The sequence below is a fragment of the Dromaius novaehollandiae genome, chromosome 16, assembly GCF_036370855.1.
Source record: "Dromaius novaehollandiae isolate bDroNov1 chromosome 16, bDroNov1.hap1, whole genome shotgun sequence".
Classification (NCBI taxonomy): Eukaryota; Metazoa; Chordata; class Aves; order Casuariiformes; family Dromaiidae; genus Dromaius; species Dromaius novaehollandiae.
In genome coordinates this window covers 1,901,902-1,923,796 of record NC_088113.1, presented here as the reverse complement: position 1 = coordinate 1,923,796, position 21,895 = coordinate 1,901,902, and the positions used below count along the sequence as shown (strand labels likewise).

The 21,895-nt window shown below is 49.6% G+C and overlaps 1 protein-coding gene across 6 annotated transcripts in view; it reads left to right on the top strand.

Moving 5' to 3' along the window:
* Nucleotides 1-19,139, top strand: part of RALY (RALY heterogeneous nuclear ribonucleoprotein) — a 158,247-nt gene extending 139,108 nt beyond the window's left edge. For all 6 annotated transcript variants that reach the window (XM_064521275.1, XM_064521272.1, XM_064521274.1 and 3 more), the window contains 7 exons: nucleotides 389-461; nucleotides 9,209-9,256; nucleotides 9,379-9,539; nucleotides 10,201-10,314; nucleotides 11,264-11,409; nucleotides 16,931-16,979; nucleotides 17,218-19,139. In XM_064521275.1, coding sequence (XP_064377345.1) covers nucleotides 389-461; nucleotides 9,209-9,256; nucleotides 9,379-9,539; nucleotides 10,201-10,314; nucleotides 11,264-11,409; nucleotides 16,931-16,975 — 587 coding nt within the window. In that variant the 3' untranslated portion in view covers nucleotides 16,976-16,979; nucleotides 17,218-19,139. The remainder of the gene's footprint in view (nucleotides 1-388; nucleotides 462-9,208; nucleotides 9,257-9,378; nucleotides 9,540-10,200; nucleotides 10,315-11,263; nucleotides 11,410-16,930; nucleotides 16,980-17,217) is intronic.
* Nucleotides 19,140-21,895: the final 2,756 nt, after the last annotated feature.

Genomic DNA, 21,895 nt, shown 5'->3' with positions numbered 1-21,895 from the left:
TCAACAGTTTTATGTATTATCGGTGCCTTTTCATAACCACACTGCATTCTCTTGAGAACCCAATCCTGAAGCAGTCGAGCTTGTGTGCATGGATTAGGCCAAGTGCAGGGCATTCGACTTTGAAAACAAATGGTTAGTAGCTATATAAAGGAAAAGGAAGAGGCTTTCCAAGGGTAAGAACACATTCACCCTCTAGTGAAGGTCCAGCGGAGCTTCTAACATGCTAAAAGATGATGGAAATGCAGCAATGTTAGCTTGGCCTGAAGGGTCCATCCTGGTTAGGTCTGGAGGGGAGTTTGTCTCTGCAGGCAGGAGGGCTGGGCACATTCGGGTACAGCTCCCTGTGAGCCCGGAGCTATAACGATAGCTGCATTTTCATTCCTTGCAGATATCAACATGGCCGGGGAACCTAAACCTAACAGACCTAAAGGGCTGAAGAGAGCAGCCTCTGCATTGTACAGGTAGGCCTTCACCGTGTCACCTTCCTGCAGTGATGTCTCAGGGCTGATATTTGCCACTCCACAAGCTGGTGCTCCCAGCTGCTGGCACTTCCCCCAGAAACCCCTGGGCTGCTGCTGCACATTGACATGCCCTTCCATGGGCTTTTCTGAGCCTGGCCTTTTTTACGTGCTGGACTGAAGGGAGAGGAGCCAGTGAGGGGTGTCAGCTGGCAGAGCCAGGGTTTGGCCAGGGCTTGGGGTGGTGTGGGTCTCCTCCTGGGCACAGCCTGGCCTGCAGACAGTGCTGGCCTGGGGGCCCGTTGAAGGAACTCAGGCAGTACCTGCTTTAAACTACATCAGAAATGTTGAAATAGGTCTGAAAAAGAGAAGCCCTCCCCTCTAGCACCAGCTCCTTCTCTCCGCAGCTACGGCCAGGAAGGAGTGGGGCATGATGGCACATACCACACGTTGGAGAAGAACAGGGAACAGGGATGGTTTAGGCAAAGACTCTGGAGAACAGGGCAAGAAAAGAATGGCAGGGAAAGGGAGATAAGAAAGGAAGAAGAAAGGAAGCCCTTGGAGCAACCAGTTGAGGTCGACCAAGGAGGTGGCAGGGAGAAGCCCTGAGGGATCTCATGCTGTAGAACAGAGGACAGAGACCAAGGGAATGGAAGGAACAAGTGGGACATGGGGTCAGTCTGTGGGAGATGGAGGGCATTACAGGTGTCAGAGTGAGCCTTCACTGCAACTGTTGCCAACTCTAGAGGCTTTATGATGATTCTCACAAGAACTGAAGATTTTCATTTAAGCCCAGAGTCTGAAGTCATATGATTATGAGAGGAACTCTGCTCTCATTAAGTTCTAGCTCTGAAGGTTGTGGAATGGATAACTTGAAAAGCTATTGTCCCTCCAGGTTCAAGAACCCAAAAACAAATAACAAGATCCCAAAATCTGTTTAATTAATACTTCTTACGATCTTTATGCCAGTCTCCTGGTTGGAGATGAGGGCACTGAGTCAGGATTTAGAAGGTGTGATGTTAGGAAGACAGGAATAAAATCTGTATCGTTGTTATAGGCAAATATTACAGTAATAGGAAATCAGGAGAGAACTGCAGATTTTTCTACAAAAAGAAAAAAGTGAGAGGAATGAAGAGACATTAAAAAATATGAGAAGAGTCAAGAGGAAGGAAAGCAAGGGTGTGGAGAGGGAGGGAAGAAAAGAGAGGAAAAGAACAGTAATGAAAAAGAAAAATGGGAGACCAAGAAATAAGTCATAGCTGCCTGGTTATGGGAAGTGAAGCCCAGCAGTAGTGTTCAAGTGTAGGCCCAGAGTCTGCCCCGAGGGACCCGTGCCCACGCTAACTGCCTCCCTCTTCTGCCTCTTTCTGGTAGCCCCTGGGCTAGCACCCCGCTGCCTTGTGGGTGCCGGCAGCAAGAGCCGAGTGTTTACAGGGTGGCTACCAGGGTCAGCTAGATGCTGGTCTATTATTTTTAATTACATGGGCAAAGTAATGGATAAGGGATTTCTTCTGGGCTCGTGACTTGCACTCGGGACTTCCCGTGTGGCAGCTGTGCTTGTCCTCTGCACACGCCGGCTGCATGCTGTCATTGCAGGGTCTCCAGCCAGATTCAGCCACTCGGTCCCACAGCAGCACAAGCTGGGCTGGTGAGCAGCCAACCTTGGCGGTGATAGTGCACTCCCGGCTTGGGCAACCCAACCGAACCTCCCAAAACGCCCCCTCCATCACCCCCAAGCAGTCTGGCAGGACCTTCCCCAGGTCTCTCGGACGAACTCCTTCTTCACATCTCTCACCAGGGAAATTTGTCCTCTCACCCAGGGCATCATGTCCCTCCCAGCTCTTTTGGCCACCTCAGCTCCTAGGAGCTCTTGGCCTTCCCCAGCCAGGCCCTGCCGTTCCCGCAGCATAGCCCCAGCCAGCAGCTGAAAGGACGTGGGTAGCCCCTGCCCTCAGCGCCATGTGGGTGCCCAGGGTCCCGCAGCCCCAGCAGCTGGGCCCCGCTCTTCATGGGAGGCCCCGTGTGGGTGCCCAGGGTCCCGCAGCCCCAGCAGCTGGGCCCCGCTCTTCATGGGAGGCCCCGTGTGGGTGCCCAGGGTCCCGCAGCCCCAGCAGCTGGGCCCCGCTCTTCATGGGAGGCCCCGTGTGGGTGCCCAGGGTCCCGCAGCCCCAGCAGCTGGGCCCCGCTCTTCATGGAAGGCCCTGTGTGGGTGCCCAGGGTCCCGCAGCCCCAGCAGCTGGGCCCCGCTCTTCATGGGAGGCCCCGTGTGGGTGCCCAGGGTCCCGCAGCCCCAGCAGCTGGGCCCCGCTCTTCATGGGAGGCCCCAGGGCGACTGGGGCCACCCGTAGCAGATCACAGGTGTCCCGTTAGGCCTGTGTTGGCTCAGATTTGCCCTGTCTCCGCTGACTAACCACTGGGAAGGGAAGGCTGGGAGTGCAGCTGGCTTTGCCACAGCTCCTGCAGTTTTCCGGGGGCATCTGACTGCAAGCCAAGGTCTTTCACCTGCAGAAAAAACCCTGAGACAAGGGAAATCTCACATCCCCGACTTCCTCTTAGTTAAGGTATATCCTTTAGTGCCTAAGTTTGAAAGGAAAATTAGCAAAAAGGAAAACCAGCAAAGCAAAAGCAGCATGCTGCGCTTTGCACATGGCCCCGTCCGCTGAGGCCGGCCGCGGCACCCCGCGTCTCTGAGGTCGTCAGACTGTTGCCGCAGCCTTTCCAACTGCGCAGCGCAGTGGGGAGGGCATGGGTACAGCCACCTGCCTCTTCCAAATTGTTTTGCCCTTAATAGGTAGGAAATGCGATCCCAGCGAGCCGGACGGACAGGGAGGGATGGGTGGGAGGACAGGGGCGCTATGGAGTTACAGCACATTGATTTCCGAGACATAAACCTCGACGTTTGGGGAAAGAGTATGGCTCTGAGTGATGGAGAAGCATTTCTTACCTTGTTACCAAGGAAGTAACAGTTTATTGCTTGGCTCTTATCTCTTTACGGGTACTAGATTTATGAGCCGGTATGTGTAAACATGTTCCCAAGAGAAGCACCTATGTGTGTCTGCTGTGCACCTCTCTGCAGCATCCATGAATAAACAGGGACTACTCCAGCGAGCTCTGCCAGTAGCCCAAGATCATCTTGTCCTGAGCTGCACAGACACAGCTTTGGGAGCCAAATCTCACTTACGCTTCTCATTAGTTACAAATTGCTCAAAGCGACTTATTCAAGATTTAATCCAGCTTGACGCATAAGCAGAGTATGGCCCTCTGCATTTGCATGGGATGCGAGTCAAGGGGAAATGGACTCTGTGTATTATCCACACTGATATATGGAAGCAGAGATGACAGAGAACTTTTCATTTAAATGTACACATACTATTTACATGGTGCTGGTAGCCGTAATACAAATCAATTTGTTCCATACAACCGGGTGATAAAAATGCTTCCTCTGTCAGCGTTTACTCATCGTCCATGCCTTGACCACTAATCCATTTCTGTTGTAATGACTAATATCTCAGACTTCCAGACTGCCATGCAGTTGAGGAGAGAGAGAGAGAGAGCGAAATGTTTGCTTCCTCCCACAAATATGGTTATGTTAAAATATGGGCCAGAGAATTATACTGCTCTGAGCTTCAGCAATATTTCATCTTGGATTGGTGACAGATTTAAACTTTGCCATCTGGACTAGCAAAACTCACGATAGCTTGCTGGAAAGCAGGGAGACCAGCTTTGCAGTGAGCTGTGGTTATAGCTTCTTCTAAGCATAATAAATTTTTCTAAATGTTAGACTTCCAAATTGCAGCCCTATAATTTATAGGAATGCTATGTTAAACACAGGAGATTATTTCTTCAGTGGCTGGGTTTTATTTTGTCTCTGCATGGGAGAGTCGCAGACTAGTGTATTGAAGGGAAGGGATATCTCATTTTGGATATAGAAGAATCAAAAATCCTGACAGTTTCCCTTAATCCAGGAGCCCAGCTATGTATTTGGGTGTTTGAAGTTTAATAGAGATCCCTTGGGATTTGGACTCCCCTCTGCCTCCAGTAGGTAAAACATGCACAGGCTTATGCCATTATAAATTTTCTCAGGTCTCTCTGCAGGAGCCAGACCTTCAATTAGCATAAATCCTTACTGTGCTGGCCCGGATCTGTCCAGGTCTTCAGGGCCTCCCTCCCTCTGCCTGCAGCATTTGCCCAAGCATCTCTTTGCACGCGGGACGGCCCTGCGCTGCTTGCGACTGGCAGCGAGTGGGGCCAGGGGGAGCCCAGGCCACGGCGCTGGATGCAGACGTGCCTGGGAATGCTGCAAATGAGTTAGCGAGGCTGGCTGGAAAATGAACCTGTATTTTGGCCATGTCTCCCAAGTATTTGTATGCCCTGTCCCAAAACCTTTTCCCTTTTGGCAGTATTTTTTTGCCTGCATGAGGAATGTCTGGGCAGACTTGCCTGGGCCCTTGGGGCTGTAGTCCCGCTGGTCCCTGTGGCCCTGCTGTGCGCGGCTGGGCTGTTTGTTGCTCTGGGCTGTGAAGAGAAGTCAGCTCTGCCCCAGGAGATGCCACAGTGCTGTGGAGTCAGCTGCTGCTGTATTTGACCTTTGGAGGCAAAAATCTCTGCCCTTCCCAGCAACGCTGGTGCTGGTATTGTTCAGCAGCTGTAAGGACAGTGCCTTCATCAAGCTTTGGGACAACCTAAGCTATATCTACAAGAGCAACTGAGTGCCTGGCAGCTCAGTGACCCAAGGAACTGTCCCCAAAATGGTGGTGGACACAAACTCCCACTGGCTTAATTCACGGCCTGCAGACATGGGAGGGTGGTCTCCTTCCGGCTCTGCTGGCATTCGCATCCCGTTCAAATCCCATTGCATTCACCAGCGGTAGCTGGTGTCATCGAGCCTCCTCCAAACAGCAGCTCCTCTCCTCCCACGGTTGCGTGGCAGTGCAAGGAACAACGAAACCCCGCGAGCCCAGTGCCAAATCCACACCGACGGGGCTGAGAAACAGCCACGGGGCAGAACAGCAGCGGGGCAATGGTACCAAGGGTGGCGGGCCCAACACCAGCCGTAAGGATTTGAACACGCTCTCCCAGCCTGCAGGAGCCTCTGTGCAGCTCTGGGAAATGCCTATTTCTCTTCCCACACTTCTCTCCCAGCTTCCAGCTACTTCGGCTATTTGCAGGAGGAAAGAAACTCGCACCAGATGTGCAGGATTTTTAAAAGCTCCCCGTTTAATCAGCGCCGGACATTGCAAGTAGCTTTCCAGCTGATATTATTTCTACTGCCGCAATAATTAAGATTGTGCAACCATTAATAGAGAGATGCAGTCTGAGAACAACCTGTCACTTGTGATTATCAGTACAGGGCCATCAGCCAGGTAATTAAAAGCATAGCCACTCAAATTTACATCTACTATTCAGGTACATGCTCCGAAATGGCACCATCGTTTCTGCAAATGTAATGTAAGTGCACCACATCATTGAAACAGTTTGCTCTTCAGTTCCTAATGTATTGGTTTTGAACTTTTGTGAGTCATTAAAAAATGTTATTTAATTACTAAAGAAAAATGGCACAGAAGAGACATCAGGAGTTGGAAGCATCATGCTACTTGACACAGCCTTACAGACTCATGCTGGCTCGCTCTCTAATTGTCCCTGTTTTATTTTTAAAGGCCACGATGTCACCAACCGATTGAAAAAAATTGCAAAAATTATTCCTCTATACCTCTCCCTTATATAAGGAAACCATGCCAGGTCACTGAAAAATGATCCATCAGTTTCAGTGAGGTTTATCCTACATGCAGTGAAATTACCAGGTGCACAATTTCCAGATAAATCACTGAAGCCAAGGCACTTACTTTCTACTAGCATTTCTCTCTATTCATACCGGAAGACCTGCCTTTTGCTCTAACTTTCAAGGATGCTGGTAAAAACATCCTGCCACTGTCTTCCCCCTTTCAAAACCTCCTGAAGGCCTGGCATCATGTGTTAAGCAATGACCCGACTGGCATGTTGTAGCAGGGTCCCACAGTCACAGACCTCAGAAAATCCCTTGTTTAAGCCAACTGCCTTCCTTGAGGGCTCTGTCGGGGCTTGCAGGTAACAAAAGTGGTGCTGCCAGACGCTGAGATGAGAGCATTGGCCATCCCGCACCGCACTTTGAGTCTAAGGGTGGGATTCATCTCACACAAGTTCAGACCACTATGTTATGGAGGTTTTCATGTGGCCTAGCTTGTCTGGCCTCCCTTTATGCTTGGTGGATAAGGAAAAAAAAAATCACCTCTTAATGCAGCTCACCCAACTTATTTTAGATGTCTGCCTTTGGATGTGATGAATCCTGACCTCGATCTGCCTCTTTCTCTCTATAAAGAAAGCCTGGCTTGGATATATCTGTTTACACTCTCCATGCCTGAAGATATGTGAGATGAATCCCACTGCATTTGGAAAGTCAGGTCCAGGTTCCCAGGGTAATTAAGCACCTACTTCCATTTGAAATGGGATGTTAAGTGTCTCTAATCCCCTGAGGCACCAGGGCTAGGGCTGGAGCATCCCCTCACCCCCTTGCTTTTCACCCACAAAAATTTGCAGATGTTCTTGTATCCCACCGTCCTACAGAGCAGACACGTAACCTAACTCTCTGCTGTGTCTGTAAATAACGAGCGGCAAAATTGTGCCAATGGTAGTTTGCATCAGCAAAATGCAAGGCTTTCCGGCGTTGCTCATCCATTGCCTAGGTGGCCCCTGCTGCAAATAGCATAGCAACATTTACTGGGTTTATTGGCTGCTTAAAATACCAAACCGGTGTTTCAGCAAGTCTTAAAAAAGCCTAGGACTTCATAAAGGTATCCTAGCTTTTAGCTAACACACACACATGCACACATCCACCCATCCGTGCCTGGCTGGCTCCAGCAGGGTGACCAGGGCAAGAAGAAAGGAGTGAGAGTGTCCCAGCTTTTGGCAGATGCCTCCAAGCCATAGCAAGCTTCCCCAGCAGAGCAGGGACCGACGACCAGCGACAGCCCAGGGAATGAATTTCTGTGGTGAATAAAAATGCTGCGTCTTCCCAGGCAGGGTCCTTAAGCTGTACAGAGGGGTTACTGCTGCCTTCCACTGCCTATGGACCCAGAAAACCTTCATTCCGTGGCATTGCTAGAGCCAGCCAGAAGCATTTCACTGGAGCCTGTCAGAACTAAGAAATATTACAAAATTGCAACAATTTCATTTAAGTCTCAGGGGAAAAAAAAAGAGAGAAGGGGGAGACTGACAATGTAGAAGCAGCCTCTTCCAATTTGCTTTTCAAGTGACTTCCTATTTTGATTGTATTCTGTGTTTATTGGATTCGAATAGAATTGGAGTCAAACATCCTTGGTGATCAAAATAGATTGGACAGCTGAGGGGAGTTATTTTTCTTGGAGATTTTCTCTATTTCCAAATTTCCTACCAGGTCAGAATGAAAATCAAGTTATCAGTCTTGAAAATCTCCTTGAAAAACTTCCACTTTCCATACTGCCCATCTCTTAAGCCAGAAGAACATGTTGGTTAAAATCCAGCAAGAGCTGATGTGGTAGGAATTAACTTTCTCTTTCAGATCAGAAAGGCACATAAGGAAATAAATACAGATTATGCTATGTTTGGGGTAGAAGGCTACTGGAATATTCATTTCTCATCTCTGAGGCCTGCAGGTACCTTGTCTAAAAAGTCAGATGAGGATGGGAGACCACCAAGTCTGAGAAGGGGAAAACCCCTATCAGAAAGCAGCAAGCTGCTGGACTTAAAATATACGGTAGGAAGCCCAGTACCAGCATAGGCAGGATAGGCATCTTGGGTGAAAAGCTGAATGTCTGGTCAAAACCACACTTCCCATCTGCCGCTCTGGCCGGACACCTTTCCTTTTTGTCACTTCTTGCCTAAGCTGCAGGACACCAAATTCAAGTCTCTCTTTTTCTCGATTCAGGCTGCATACTTGCATACTCAGCCTTTGATGCCATACTCCTAACAGTGCTGGGGCATCAGCCAGCACCAGGGCAATCGTACCTTTGAAAGCCCACTGTAATCGTGTGTTTTCTCTTGCCTTGCAAGAAACCAGCTGCAGCAAAGCTGAAAGCATGGTTGAGTCTCCAGGGCATGTTAGAGGTGAGAAATGCAATACTGCAACTTGGGGTTGAAATGCAATTCAAGCCTAAAAAGCAGAACATGGACAGGGTCTCGGGGTAGAAGAGAGGTGCTAAACATCTTCAATACCAAAGCTCTTAAATTAATGAACATCCTTTTCCACCTGACTTCTCCCCCAACAATTACACATGATAAGAAAAAAAAAGTCAAGCCTTCAGATCCCGGGGTGGTCTAACCTGTGACCCAAGGTGGACATATAGCAAATGTTATGGGTGTTTGAGAAAAGGTACGCTGAGGGCTTTTGCTCCCTGGCCTGCAGAGCAGTGAATGATGTGAGACTTAGGAAGAAACGCTCTGGACACGGGCCCATGGCCAGGTCAGGGCCAGGAAGGTGAAGTACATGCATGTGCATCTGCGTGTGCGTGTGTATGTGTGTGTTTGTGCGCGGGGCACCGGCTGCAGCCGTGGACGTGCGAGGACTACCCCGTGCCAGGCATGCCGCCGTAGCAGACACCCGCCGTTGAAGAGCGGCGTTTCTTTAGCGCAGCACGATGCTCGCCGCGCTCCGTGGCGGCACACTAGCAACGGGACAGGTCGCGATGCCAAAATGTCTGTGCTCACTAACCAGCTGTGTCCCGGCTCTGTCTCTGCAGCGGTTACGACTTTGACTACGACTATTACAGAGACGACTTCTACGACAGGTAAGCAGGGGAGGCAGCGGTCTGCGGGGGGTCGCTGCCGCGGCGGCCCGGGGGCACAGGGCCGGCCGGTGGGGTTCAGCCCGGCCCTGGGGCCGCTTCAGCCCGGCCCTGACCCTGCGCAGGCTCTTCGAGTACCGGGGCCGAGTGTCGCCGGTGCCCCGGGTGGTCCCTGTGAAGCGGCCCAGGGTCACCATCCCCCTCGTGCGGCGCGTGAAGGCGACGCTGCCCGTCAAGCTCTTCGCCAGGTCGGCCGCCATTGCCAACAGCTCGGCCAAGCTGAAGCGTGAGTATGTGTGTGCGGGCTGCCGGGACGGCGCGGGGCCCCGCTGGCGCCCGGTCTGAGCCGCGCGTGGGCTTTCGGGCCCATCTTTACCTGCTCAGCGAGGGGAATTCGGTCGGGCAGCAGGGGTGAGGCAGGCTGATCGGGGGCTGTCCTGTGCACTAAACGCAGCGAGCCCCATCCACTGGCCCAACACCTCCCCTCGGTAGCCTTGTCCCCGGGGAAGCTTTTGCACCTGCAGAAGCTGGATGCTGGAGAAGGCCATCCTGCCGGGCTGCAGAGAAGAGACAGACCCATCCCTGAAAGCCCCCGAAGGTTTCCCCTGCTAGGGCCTCCCCAAGCCTTGCGCTCAACCTCCTGCCAGCCCAGGAGGCCGCGCGCGGAGGTTGTGCGGGTGCGTGATGGGCGGGTGAACACAGTTTCTGCTGCTCCCAGATTTCTTTCCTGCCACGGCATTTGCCTTGCCACCGCAACTCTTTTCAGCATGTCCAGGTCAAAATCCCACCCATCCCCAGCTTGAGAGGTTTCTGCAGCACAGCCGTGGCCGCGAGGGCTGAGCGTTATGGTGGAGATGACGAATGCCATGTCTTGCTTACAGAACCATCCCTAATATGTAAAATGGACGAGTAGAGTAAGTGCCTTTCTTTCCTTCTTCCATTCCAAGTGAAATGCAGCGAGCTGCAAACAATCAAAACGGAACTGACACAGATCAAATCCAACATCGATGCTCTTCTGGGCAGATTGGAGCAGATTGCTGAAGAACAGAAATTGTCCACAGGTCGGTTGGCTGCGTCTGAAAGCCTCAGGGCTGGCCCTGGGAAGGGGCAAAGAGCTCAGGTGCAGAGGTGCGCTTCAGAGCTGGCCATTTAGGTGGACAGGCTGGTCTCTAAGGCTTTGCGGCTTATGACATCCTCAGGGCTCTGACTTTGCAGCATCCACACCATGCTGTGCTGGGGAACCCCTCAGACACAGTACGAGATGTTTCTGTAGCACCGAAAAGGATTAAGTACTTCAAGTCCCTGCCCTGAGGAGTTCAAAATCTGTAATTCTGCTCAATAGCAGATTCTCAGCTACAAGCCCTGAGTCATTTTTTGGTGGGGAGGGAGAGGGAGGTTGCCTCTTTCTAAGGGAATTTCACTGTTTTCCTGAAATGGAAATTCAAAGCTGAAAACTTTTCTGGGTTTTTATACATCAGCGGTGGGCCACATTTCACTGAATACACAATTCATTTTCTGTCAATGTTAGGATTTAAGCAGAAGGGGAAAATGGGCTACAAATATTAGACTAACTGGAAACATCGCTGCGAAAAAAGTGAAAAAAAAAAAATCTGGACTCTGGAAATATCTGTGTTGCCAGGTGGATAGGTTGCCAAAATTACATACCACATCCCCTCCGCCCCCCGCCCCCCAAATTATGGAAATGGGTTTAAAATCATGAGATTCTTTTTTCTTTCGTGATACAGTTTGTATTTTTTTCATTTCTCTGGTTTGGGTTGCGGCTGCCTCTCATACCCCCAAAAGGCTGGCAGAATGAAGGGTTCTGATTTGCCTTCTCCAGTACTTCTTTCAGTCAGCTTCCTCAAAATCCACATTGTAGGAAAAAAGCCTATATCTACTGTGAATATAACAACTCCTGAATACTGGGGCCCACTGCATTAGTCTCATCAGACTTCAAGCACTCCCCCCTGCCACCCTCTGATCCTGGTGTCTTGGCTGTTGGTCTTGCAGAGGTACGGAAGAAGGCTGATGGAAGCAAAAGTGAGATCTCCCAGGAAGACACAGCATCAGAGGCAGAGATCAACACAGAGGAGCCGTTGAATGGGGATGAGGGTGAGGAAGAGGGTCTCACACGGGATGAGTGTGAAGATGAACTGGTAAGAGGGTTTGGGTAATATATCCCTCCAGCCAAGGGAATTTAATAATGAACTGCAATTTTACTGGAACTTTTTAAGTCCCCAGAAAAATACAGATTTTCCTTCTTAAAAAGGAATAGTTGTATTTAATCCCATGATTGTTCACAGCTTGTTCTTCCAAACTGCTCTGCTTGCAAAAGCTTTGACCTAGTGAATGCACATGGAGATGCTGAAGAAACATGGTTGGTTCTTGAAATTCAGACCACATTTATCCTTGATTTTGTAACAATTAATCAATGGTTAAAATAAGTTGCTTTGCTCCAGAGCGATTCTCAGATGAATTAAAGCATATGGCAAAGATATGCCATATTATATTGACTGCACTTTTCTAACAATTTTTATTTGCAATGACCTTTCTTCTGGATGGACACCAGATTTCATAAAGCTAGTTACACAGTTTGAGCAAGCAGCTACTGCTGTGCATGAAGCTGTATATCCTTACTGAGGGCAGCACTTGCCTGAACATGATCAGCCTGATTTCATATACATTGGCTTTAGTCTTTCCCTGAGTAAGGATATTTGCTAGGTAGGGATTGCAAGCAGGCCCAGTGAGCCCAGTGGGCAACTTCTGTGCCTAAAATTAAGCATCTGCTTATGCAGTTTACAGGATGAGAAGCCTGTGCTTGCTTACTGTGGTGATGCAAGGTACTATATTACTATTGGTAGCATTGTCATTTCACCAAAATTAAGGTTCCTCTGAGAAGAGGATCAGCTCCAGACCAAGGCAAAATGGGCAGCTGCGAAGGGCAGTAAGGTGCTGGGTGGAGAGCTAGCCCTGTGCATGCTTTGCCGGGCCTCAGCCCTGGCCAGTCAGGCTAGCTGGTACTGCTAGTGCCCAGGGCACCTTGGTCAGGACAGATGAGGGATTTGAACAGAGTTTTTCAACTGTTTCAGCTTCCAGGGCCTCATAGCTGAAGCCCGTGACCCCTGCTGAGTCTAAAGAGATGATTAAGAGAAGACATCGTAAGAGACTGCTGTAAAGAAGGCAAAAGCTGGCCTTCATCTCTATGTTGATTAGGACAAGGAAGCCCAGGTTTAAATTACCTCAAGGGAAACAGATGGTAGAAATTAGGGGGGAAACTTGCTGGTGCTAATGATGATAAAGCACTGTGCAAACCGTCAGCAGCAAATGTGAACTTCTCCAGCGTTGGTAGGATATGGAAACAGAGTGGACAGACATCTGCTGGGAATGATTTAGGATGAGCTGGTCCTCATTAGGAGTAGGAAATGAACAAGATGACTATTTCAGGTCCCTACAATCTCTCTTTTATGTAATTCTCTGGTCCTAAAGTGGCATTTAGATCAGAAATCTTTTGCTGCCAGCATCAGACAGGCTCAGGTGTGCTCAGCATGGGGCAGTTTAATGTGTGCAGTTCATCCACAAGGGTATTTAAACACTGCAAGGCAAATCACAGGAGCCATCCTTTATACTTTGATCCTGACCTTGCAACACTGAACAACTCGTAAATCTTTCCAGTTCTTGGGGAGTGACTTCTTCATCTCATGTCTCTTTGACCTACACACATCAGCATAGCCTCCACCTCCTGCTATCCATGGACACTGTGTCCATATTTGTCACTAAGAATGTTATCTACCCTTGTTTGGAGGGGCAGTGGGAAAGACTTGGTTGACGCAAGGCAGGAACGAGACCTCCCTACATTTGGGCAGTACCCAGCACAGGAAGGCTTCCCTGCAGTGGATCTCTTCCCCATGGTAGTATGGGGTAAGTATATCTTAATGGATAACTGGATCTAGGCCCCAGCTATATCCTTTAGAAGACAACTGCAGGACATCTTCTGGGGGAACAGCTGGCCTGAGCATACCTGTTCATAGGGGAGTTTCACTGAATCAGAATTCATGTGAAAATACAGAGTGGTGTAAGCTACATCAGTAACACAGAGATAAAGTATACAGAGATATTTTGCAGTGGTATTAGTCCCAGCTGGGTGCAGGGGAGCCTTTCCACATCCAAGGGAGCAGTTTTCATTGAAGGTCAGTGGGAGCTGTGCACGTACTTCCTTTCAGCCCCACTTCCAGGCTGAAGTTGGCTGCCCTGGGTCTGTGCACAAATCTCTGTTTGATCATGGTGAGGGTACCCAACACGGGGTAGGGGCAGGGGAGTCAAGTCCAAAATGTATGATTCAACCCACAGACATAGGAAGGGACCCGTTCTCAGTATAAGTTTGTGCCCTTCTCAGAGAAGGTGGGCAGGGCAGGAGCTCAGCAGCAGCTGCAGAGTCCAAAGATCACAGATTTGTAAAATAATTTAGGTTGCAAGGGCCTTCTGGAGGTCTCCAAACCAATTGCCTGCTCCAAGCAGGAACAGTCAGATCAGGTACCTCAAGGCCTTGTTTTGAATATCTCCAAGGATGTAAGTCCCACAGCCTTTCTGCATCCCTGATTCAGTGTTTGACTATGTACCTGGTAAAAATGTTTTCCTTAAGTCAGAATTTCCCCTGTTGCAACTTGTGCCTGTTGCCTCTCATCCTGTCCCTGGGCACCTCTGAGAAAACTCTTGCCCCATCTTCTCTAAACCCTCCCATCAGGTAGCTGTGGACAGTGGTAAGATCCCTTTTTACCTTCTCTTCTTCAGACTGAACTAATACAGCTCTCAGCTTCTTTCTTCGTACATCCCATACTCCAGCCCCTCGACCACCTTGGTGGTCTCCGCTGGACTTGCTCCAGTATTTCAGTGTCTTTCTGGGCACACTGCTGACTCCTGCTCAGCTTGTTTTTCACCAGCATCTCCAGGTCTTTTTTTGCAAAGTTGCTTTCTAGCCCCTCACCCGCAACATGTCCTGCTGCATGGAGTCATTCCTACTACAGAGAAAAATCAGGTAGGTAATACTTCATTCACACAGATTCTGTCACAGGCTCAGGGCTCTGGGAGGCTAGAAGGCAGACCTGACCAGTGAAAACCAAAGCAAAAAAAAGCCCTGAGTATCTTGGCCTTTCTCCTTGTCCTTTGTCACTAGGTCTCCTGCCCCATTGAGCAGTGGGCCTACATTTTCCCTTTGCTGCCACTGTACCTACAGAAGCTCTTCTTGTTGCACTTCACATCTCTCAATAGTTCCAACTCCAGCTGAGTTTTGTCTTTCCTAACTCCATCATTGCATACTGCAGTGGTGGCTCTACGTTCCTCCTGGGTAGCCCAGCCCTGCTTCCACCTTCTGAGTACTGCCTTTTTGTGTAGGAAGGAGCTTGCTGGGAGTTTGGAGCAGGCATGGCAGGAGGTCAGCATGGATGAACAGCACTTTCTCCACATCAGAATGGGCCATCCCTGTGCTTTGGGGCAGGTGTCCGTGAAGATCACCCAGCTGCTTAGGGCTCCTTTGCTAATCAGGGCAGTCTCGCTTAGGATCCTGCCAAACAGATCCCTGAACAAACTGAAATCTGCTCTCTTGAAGTCCAGGGGTTTGATTCTGCTATTTGTCTTGCTCACTTGTCTCAGAATATTCAACTTCAGAGTCTCATAGATGCTGCAGCGAATACTTCTCTCAACCTTCACATCTTAACCAGCTCTGCCTTGTTTGTCAGGAACAGGTCCAAAAGAGCATTTCCTCTAATCTGCTTGTCAGTCAGCTGTGTCAAGAAATTGTCCTCATACTCTCCAGAAACCTCCTGGATTGCTTGTACACAGCCCTATCGCCCTTTCAGCAGATACCAGGGTGGTTGGAGTCCCCTATATGAGTAGCAGGGCCTGTGATCATGAAGCTTCCTCTAGCTGCCCAAGGAGGGCTTCATACACTTATCAGTCTGTAGCAGATGCCCACCATGCTGTCACCTGGTTTGGTCTCCCCTCTGGTCCTTACCCACAAGCTCTCACCTGAGTCATTGCCTGTTCCAGGGCAAAGCTGTGTGCATTTGAGCTATTCATTCTCATAGAGCACAATGCTGCCTCCTCGCCTTCCCTCCTGGCTTCCTGAAGAGCCTGTTCCCAGGGCACTGCACCGGTTTTGTAACTGCAGCTCTGCAGGCAGAGAAGGAGCCTTTGTTCTGTTGCCAGAAGCCACAAGCCTGCAGACTTCCCCATCTTGATAGTCTCCATTCACAGCTCCTTTGAGCATAGCCTCTAGTTGCCCCTCCTTCCTTGCGTTGCTGTACTGAGGCTTCTGCCTCTGCATGATCTCCACAAAGACCCTTTTTTGGAGGTTGTCTGAGATACAATGGAAGCAGCAGGATGATGCATATCTGAATTCCTTGCACTTAATTCCCTGAACCTTCTCCCACAAGGAATCTGGCCCACAGTTATCTCAGGTGGACTAGAGGTGCTCCAGTGAGTCACCGGTTAAAATCCTCCACCTGGTTTAAGCAGGCAGAGAAGAAGAGCAGATTCAGAACTGAAATCAGAATGAAGCCCCCATGCCTTATAAAGCAGCCTGTTGCTAGCAAGGTTTGGACTCGGTTCCCTTGCCTTTCCTTTCAGATTAGCTAGTATAAGCTGCAGAGGTCTCTTGGCATCATTTCCATCTGTAAAATATTCATCACAAAATTTGACCTCTGCAGGAAATGAAGTATCACCGCTGAGTATCTAATTCTTGTAATGATACTATATTGCAGAATGGCTCCATGAGGGGGACCTTCACATGCCTTATTTTCAAAAGCATTCTTGTATGCGGAGTGGTTCAACACACTGTGCTATCATTGTGGCCTTTGGCATGGTGAATAATATGTTATCATTTTAGATGATCATCTTTGCTGCAAACTGGGACCAACTTCTCTGTTCAACAGCAGTGCCATTGCACAATTTGCAGTCATAGGCCAGCTTCACCTTTTCATCACTGGACGAGTCTTAATAAGCACTGGCATGCCTGTTCTCTGGTGTGGGCCCTTCCCAAGTCCTGAATAAACTTCTCACGGTGCCAGAACAAGGCAACAGCTGTGCATACACATGTAGTAACATCCACTTTAAATGCATGCTGTGGCTACCTGCTGAGCATGAGTGTCTCACCTAACCTGGCCATATAAAAATGAGGCATCCAGTCTAAGCATCCACACAGTGAAGACGACAGCTCAGCAGTCGCTGGTTGCCCCAGGTTCAAGACATGCTGTTCACCCACTGGAGGTGCTCACTCTGAATTAGCCCAGATCAGACACCTGACTTTACATTGCTAAGGTGCAGTGGGCTCACGTTCATCCTGGTCCCTTTGGGGTTTAGCAGGAGCCAGACCTCAAAATCCTGCAGGGAATGACACTTCCCAGAGTCTGTTATGGACAGAGCACTACCACACTAAGGACCCGGAGCAAACTTCTGCTTTCGTTCCGGGAGTGTTTCTGCCAGAAACCACAGCCGCAGCACACGGTAGCCACATCAGGTGCATCTCTAGTTGCTCCCGCACTGCCAAGCAGCCTGATGCTGTCCCCACTGTGAGAGCTCTCCTGCAAGCCATGGTACAAGCCGATCCCTGTATCTGACATGTCACAGCATCTCAGGCAGAACAGGAGGAACAAATGGTGATTTCCTGTTCCTTTTTCCCTTCAGGAGAACAGCCATTACACAGATGTGGAGGATGCCAGACTACAGTAACCAGGTACAGCTCACACGCTGCTTTCTTGGAAGCTGGATTCAGAGCAAAAACTTTCACCCCATACATTTTTTTCTTTTGCTGCTTCAGAAGATGCTCTTTTGCACTGATCCTCTGTGTTTTCCTGGCATTGAGCCTGGGTGCTCATCTGGGCCCCTGATTAGCCCCTCTCTCCATTTCCTAAGTCACTGCCTCTCTGAAGTTTGGGGAAAATGATGCACCTTTTCTTCCTCTCTCCTTGCAGCCCATTCAGAACAGCAGTGAGCAACACTGTGTGGAAAGCACGAGGCTAAACCCTGTCCTGGCACGTTGAGCAAGACAAGCTAAACTGAAGGGCTGCTGTCATCTCTACCTGGCATTCAAAAGGAGAAATATGGCCCAACATCTTCCACCCATCTGTAAAGCAAAGACAAAGAAAATTAATCATCCCAGCAGATCCCCACTACCCCATCCAATGGATTCAGAGCTCTGTTGCCAGCACAGGCAGCAACTAAACCCTGCACAGTCCATAACCTTCACTGACTGGAGGTGGGAGAGCGGTTGTATTACCAAACGAATCAGAGATGCTATAGAGCATTTTGTAGGAGACAAGGGTCTAATTATAACCCAACAAAGAGTTTTTCCCAAGCTAGGTGAGGGCCAGAGCATTTGCTAACTGGAGGAAAAGTTTGGACAATTCGTGGTCTCACACTAAAGATCATGTCGAGTAAGAGGGCATGGGGTGAGCTCCCCTCCCAGAACGGTCACCTCGTTTCATGTCTCTCTCATCCCATGAGCTGTCGCAGGTACATGGTCACTTCTGAGTGGAAAGAAGTCTGTGCTGGTTTATTGCTTTGCTCTTTGCAACTGCTGGAACAGAGGGGATGGGAAAAGGAAGCTGCCTGCAGGAAAGCAAGTGAACCCAAGCAGGAGAAACAGAGCACACATCATCTGCAGTTGTTTGGGCTCCTCACACTCTATTAGGAAACTATGTAAAGGCTAAGCAAGCCTTTGCAGAAGGAGAGGGTGCAGGCATGTGTGAACTGGGTGGAGGAGACCCCTTTCTTGGACCAGCAGCTCCCTGAAAGGGCAGTGATCCCCCCACTCCCTCTCCAGCGCGGTGCCAGAGAAGTCAGGCCCTTCCCTGGATGTTCACATCTCCTCTGGCTCCAGCCTCACTGGTTCTTCACGCTCGCCTGGGGCTCCAGGAGAGGGGTGAGGCGGCTCCTACTCCTAACTGCAAAGGTTGCGCTCCAGCATCAGTTTGACAGATCTGAGCAATGTGACGACTTGCCTGAGCATAACAAGACTGGTAACACTGAATACTCTGAGCACGATGCATGTGGGCATTCAATACCTCCCCTTCATCCCCAAGTTCAAACTGCTTTTGACCTATTCTAAGCCCTGAAATTGGAGGGTTGCAGCAGCCAGCATGTGGCTTGTCGTGGGAACCTTTTACACCGCAACATCCGTCTCTCTGCCTTTTTCTTCTCGTTCTTTCCGCTTTCATGGGTTTATCCAATTTTCCTGAGTTCAGAGGTTGATGGGACTGAGACTCAAGCAGCACTTTATTCAGATCGGATTTGTCCTGCCCATCTCCCTTCCAGCCCCCATTTCCCCTGCAAAACACACACACACACACACATACACACACACACACACACACACACACACACACACACACCAGTGCTTTGACTCCAGAATGCTGTCCACACCTTCTCCTCCATCAAACTCTCCCACAGACAGAGCAGCCCCCCCCCCCCACCGAGTCTATAGAGGGCTGTGAAAGGGGACTCTTGCTTTCTACTCCAGCGCTCAAAGCCAGACCTCTTCTGCAGCATCTCTCTTTGAAAAGCGGAGGGAAAAACAGGTCGTGGGGAGGGGCAGTGCTTCCCTGCCCAAAGGGCCATCCCGGAGCAAGCATGGCTCTTGAAGCACAATGTTGTATTCGCATTTCTTAGTTTAAAATAATTCTTGAGGGATTAAAGGGATAACCGTGCTTTCCCCTACCTTTTTCTGGTTCCTGTACAATTTATCCATTGTGTTGTACTGAGCCATTGTAGAGCTGTTTTCTAGGCTTTGAGAGATGAGCTGCAGTTTTTTGCTATGAACTGACTGTGATGCTGATGTTTGGGAGAAAGGTGACCTTGTACATACAATCCTGTATAATAAAAGAAAGAAATATAATTTGCTTTTGCTGTCTTCTCTCTCACTCTCTCCCCACCCTGCCCCCCCCCCCCAACACACACACTTTTTCCTGCATTTGAGACAATCTCTATTCCCTTCCCAGTTTCAGCTCTGCCAGCAGGATTTGCTTTCCCTTACACAGGGTTTATTCCATTAGGCTGAACAAAACTTCTGGATCCACATGGACTGTTTGCACTAGTCCAGATCATAATAGACTGAAGAAACATGTTTGTTTGCACAAGCTGATGGGAGTAATAAATGCCTCCTGGCCATCTCCCCAGTACCTCCTTCAGCAGAGCAAAACACACTACCACACAGCGAGCTGTGCACTTGTTCACTGCTCACAGAGTAAACAGCCAAATCCAAGCACATTTGGCACCTCTGCTGTGCCTGGAGGTCACGCAGGGCCCACAGTCAGGTGAATCCAGCTGCTACCTCCCTTCTCTGTCTTTCTGAAGTTCCTGCTTCCAGAAACCTGGCTTGATCCGTCATCCAGCACTAGAGGACAAAGCTGGCTATTGCAGTCCTTCAAGTTCACTTCGAGTCTGGAGATGCCTGAACATCCGGACTAGGCGTCTTGCTGTCACTCAGCAGTTCACTTCAGGATGAGGGAAGTCGCATGCTTAGACCAATTGCTGCACTTTGCAATTGGGAGAAAAAGGTAAAGAGAGAGGGGAAAACAAAAAAAAGTCAAAACATTTGGTGCTCAGCTACTGAGGAGATGCTCCCCTGCCGCATCCCCACCGCAAGTGGATGAGTTCACAACACCAAATGCTCAGTGTGATGCTGTGCTGGGGTTGGGTCGTTTCAGAGCACTGCAGCTGAGCAGTTTGAGACCCTATGGGCATGGCTGAGATCTCCTAGCACAAAGCTAGTTTGAATTTGGTAATAGCTTCTTATTGGGAGGAAGGAAAGGTGCTTTGGAGCTCCTGTGCAGTCCCCTCTCTGGTAATTATCTTTGCTCTTAGCTGTAGAGTGTATCCACAGTGAAACAATTGAGTTCTGCATGTGACCTTCCAGAAAGCCTTCCCATCAGGAGCAGAGCTGGGCAGTGGGTGCCAGCATGGGCACGAGGCACAGCAGGCAGAGGTCCGGAGACAGGCGGGTGAGAGCACATGAGCAAAAAGGCAGTCTTGGTGGTAGACGTTTAAATACACCCCGGTACATACAGTTCAAACACATACACAAGTACAGCCCAGACAGAGCCATCAGTGTTTTGTAAGCATGCACCTGATGCCAGCCCACATCTCCTCCCCTCGCTGTCCCATGCTGGACTGCAGTGAGGAGCAGACCCTGCATCGCCGGGTTTGTCCTGGTCAACAGAAAGACATGGTCCCCCCTCCCTGAGGCATCTTAAATATCCATGAGGCAAAAAGCTCAAGCAGATCTCATCAGCTCCTGAATAAATGGAAAAGAGTCCCACCTTGCACGCAGCCAGTCACCTTGTGAACATCTTTTCCATGATTCGCTCCCTACAAATTGTCCCTGCCTGGCTGCTATGTGCCAAGACAAGGGTTGGGCCAGTGCTTTCTCCACAGTATTTCTCCTGGGTAACAGTTAATTCAATGGCTAGGCATGCTGAAGAAAAGCCACCACCATAAATTGAACAACTCACACTGAACATGTGTCTGGTTTCCGTCTCATGGGCTGGAAAAAAAATGCTTTTGTTTAAGCCTTTCCCCACCACCACAAGCTCTCATTACAAATTTCCCTGGATCTGACTCAGTTTTTCAGATTTGCTGCCAGGCTTGTTGCCAACAGCATTGTCCTTGCTGGAAACAAAACCAAAGGTCTCGATTTCCCACCACCTTGCCTACACATTTGCGAAGGAGATGTGAAACACATGAGCTTGCTGAGACACTTCGGGCTTCAATGGGCTGCTCTGGGTGGGAATAGCAGCCGTGCTTGAATTTTGGGCTTTCTGCGTTGTTATGCATTGGCTCCTGGTTGCTTCCACATCACTCAGGGACAGAACAGAACTGCAGGCAGGATTTTCATGAAAGATTCCCCCAAAATGCTTCAGATGGTGTTACGATGCCTGGTCCATGGCTGCACCACAACCAGCCCCGTGGGGTATTGGGTTTGTGCAGTGCGGTGTGAGCGGTCACACTCTCCCCAGTTCCAGCTTTAACAAAGCGGGCCACCTATGGCTATGATAGATGTGCCAGCTGGGAAAATCCTGACTGAAGAGGCTTCAAGGTCCACGCAGCTTTGCAGACAGGCAGAGGAGCTACACTCCTGCTCCGTCACCTTGTAGGTCCTGCAAACCCTGCGCAGAGGGGTGCTGCGGTGTTAGACAGCAGTGACAAGGTGCCCTCTCAGCAGCACAGTAGCTCACACTCTCACACCTTGCATGTCCTAATGCTTCTGCTTTTTAAATGCTATTTCTTGCATCTGGATTCTCTAACTTTGCCCCTGCAGTTTGAGTCAGGAGATGCAACAGAAGGTCCCCTTGACTTTAATAAATCTTATTAATAGCCATCACACACTTAAATTCCATGCAGCACTTAGGAAATATTTAGGTTATTGCAGCTTTAATAGGGCCCATTCTTTGGGAAATTTATAAAAGCAACTTGCCACCTCAATGAGGGTTGTCATATCCCTCTTTCATTGCCTTCCATTATCTGCAACAGATGCTAATTACTTCCCCCCCCCTTTAAAAATACTTGTGCAAATGTTTGGAGATGGTGTCAAGAACACAAGCAGCTCCCAGTGCGGGGACATCCATGAACCTCCAGAAGAAAACACCCCAAACC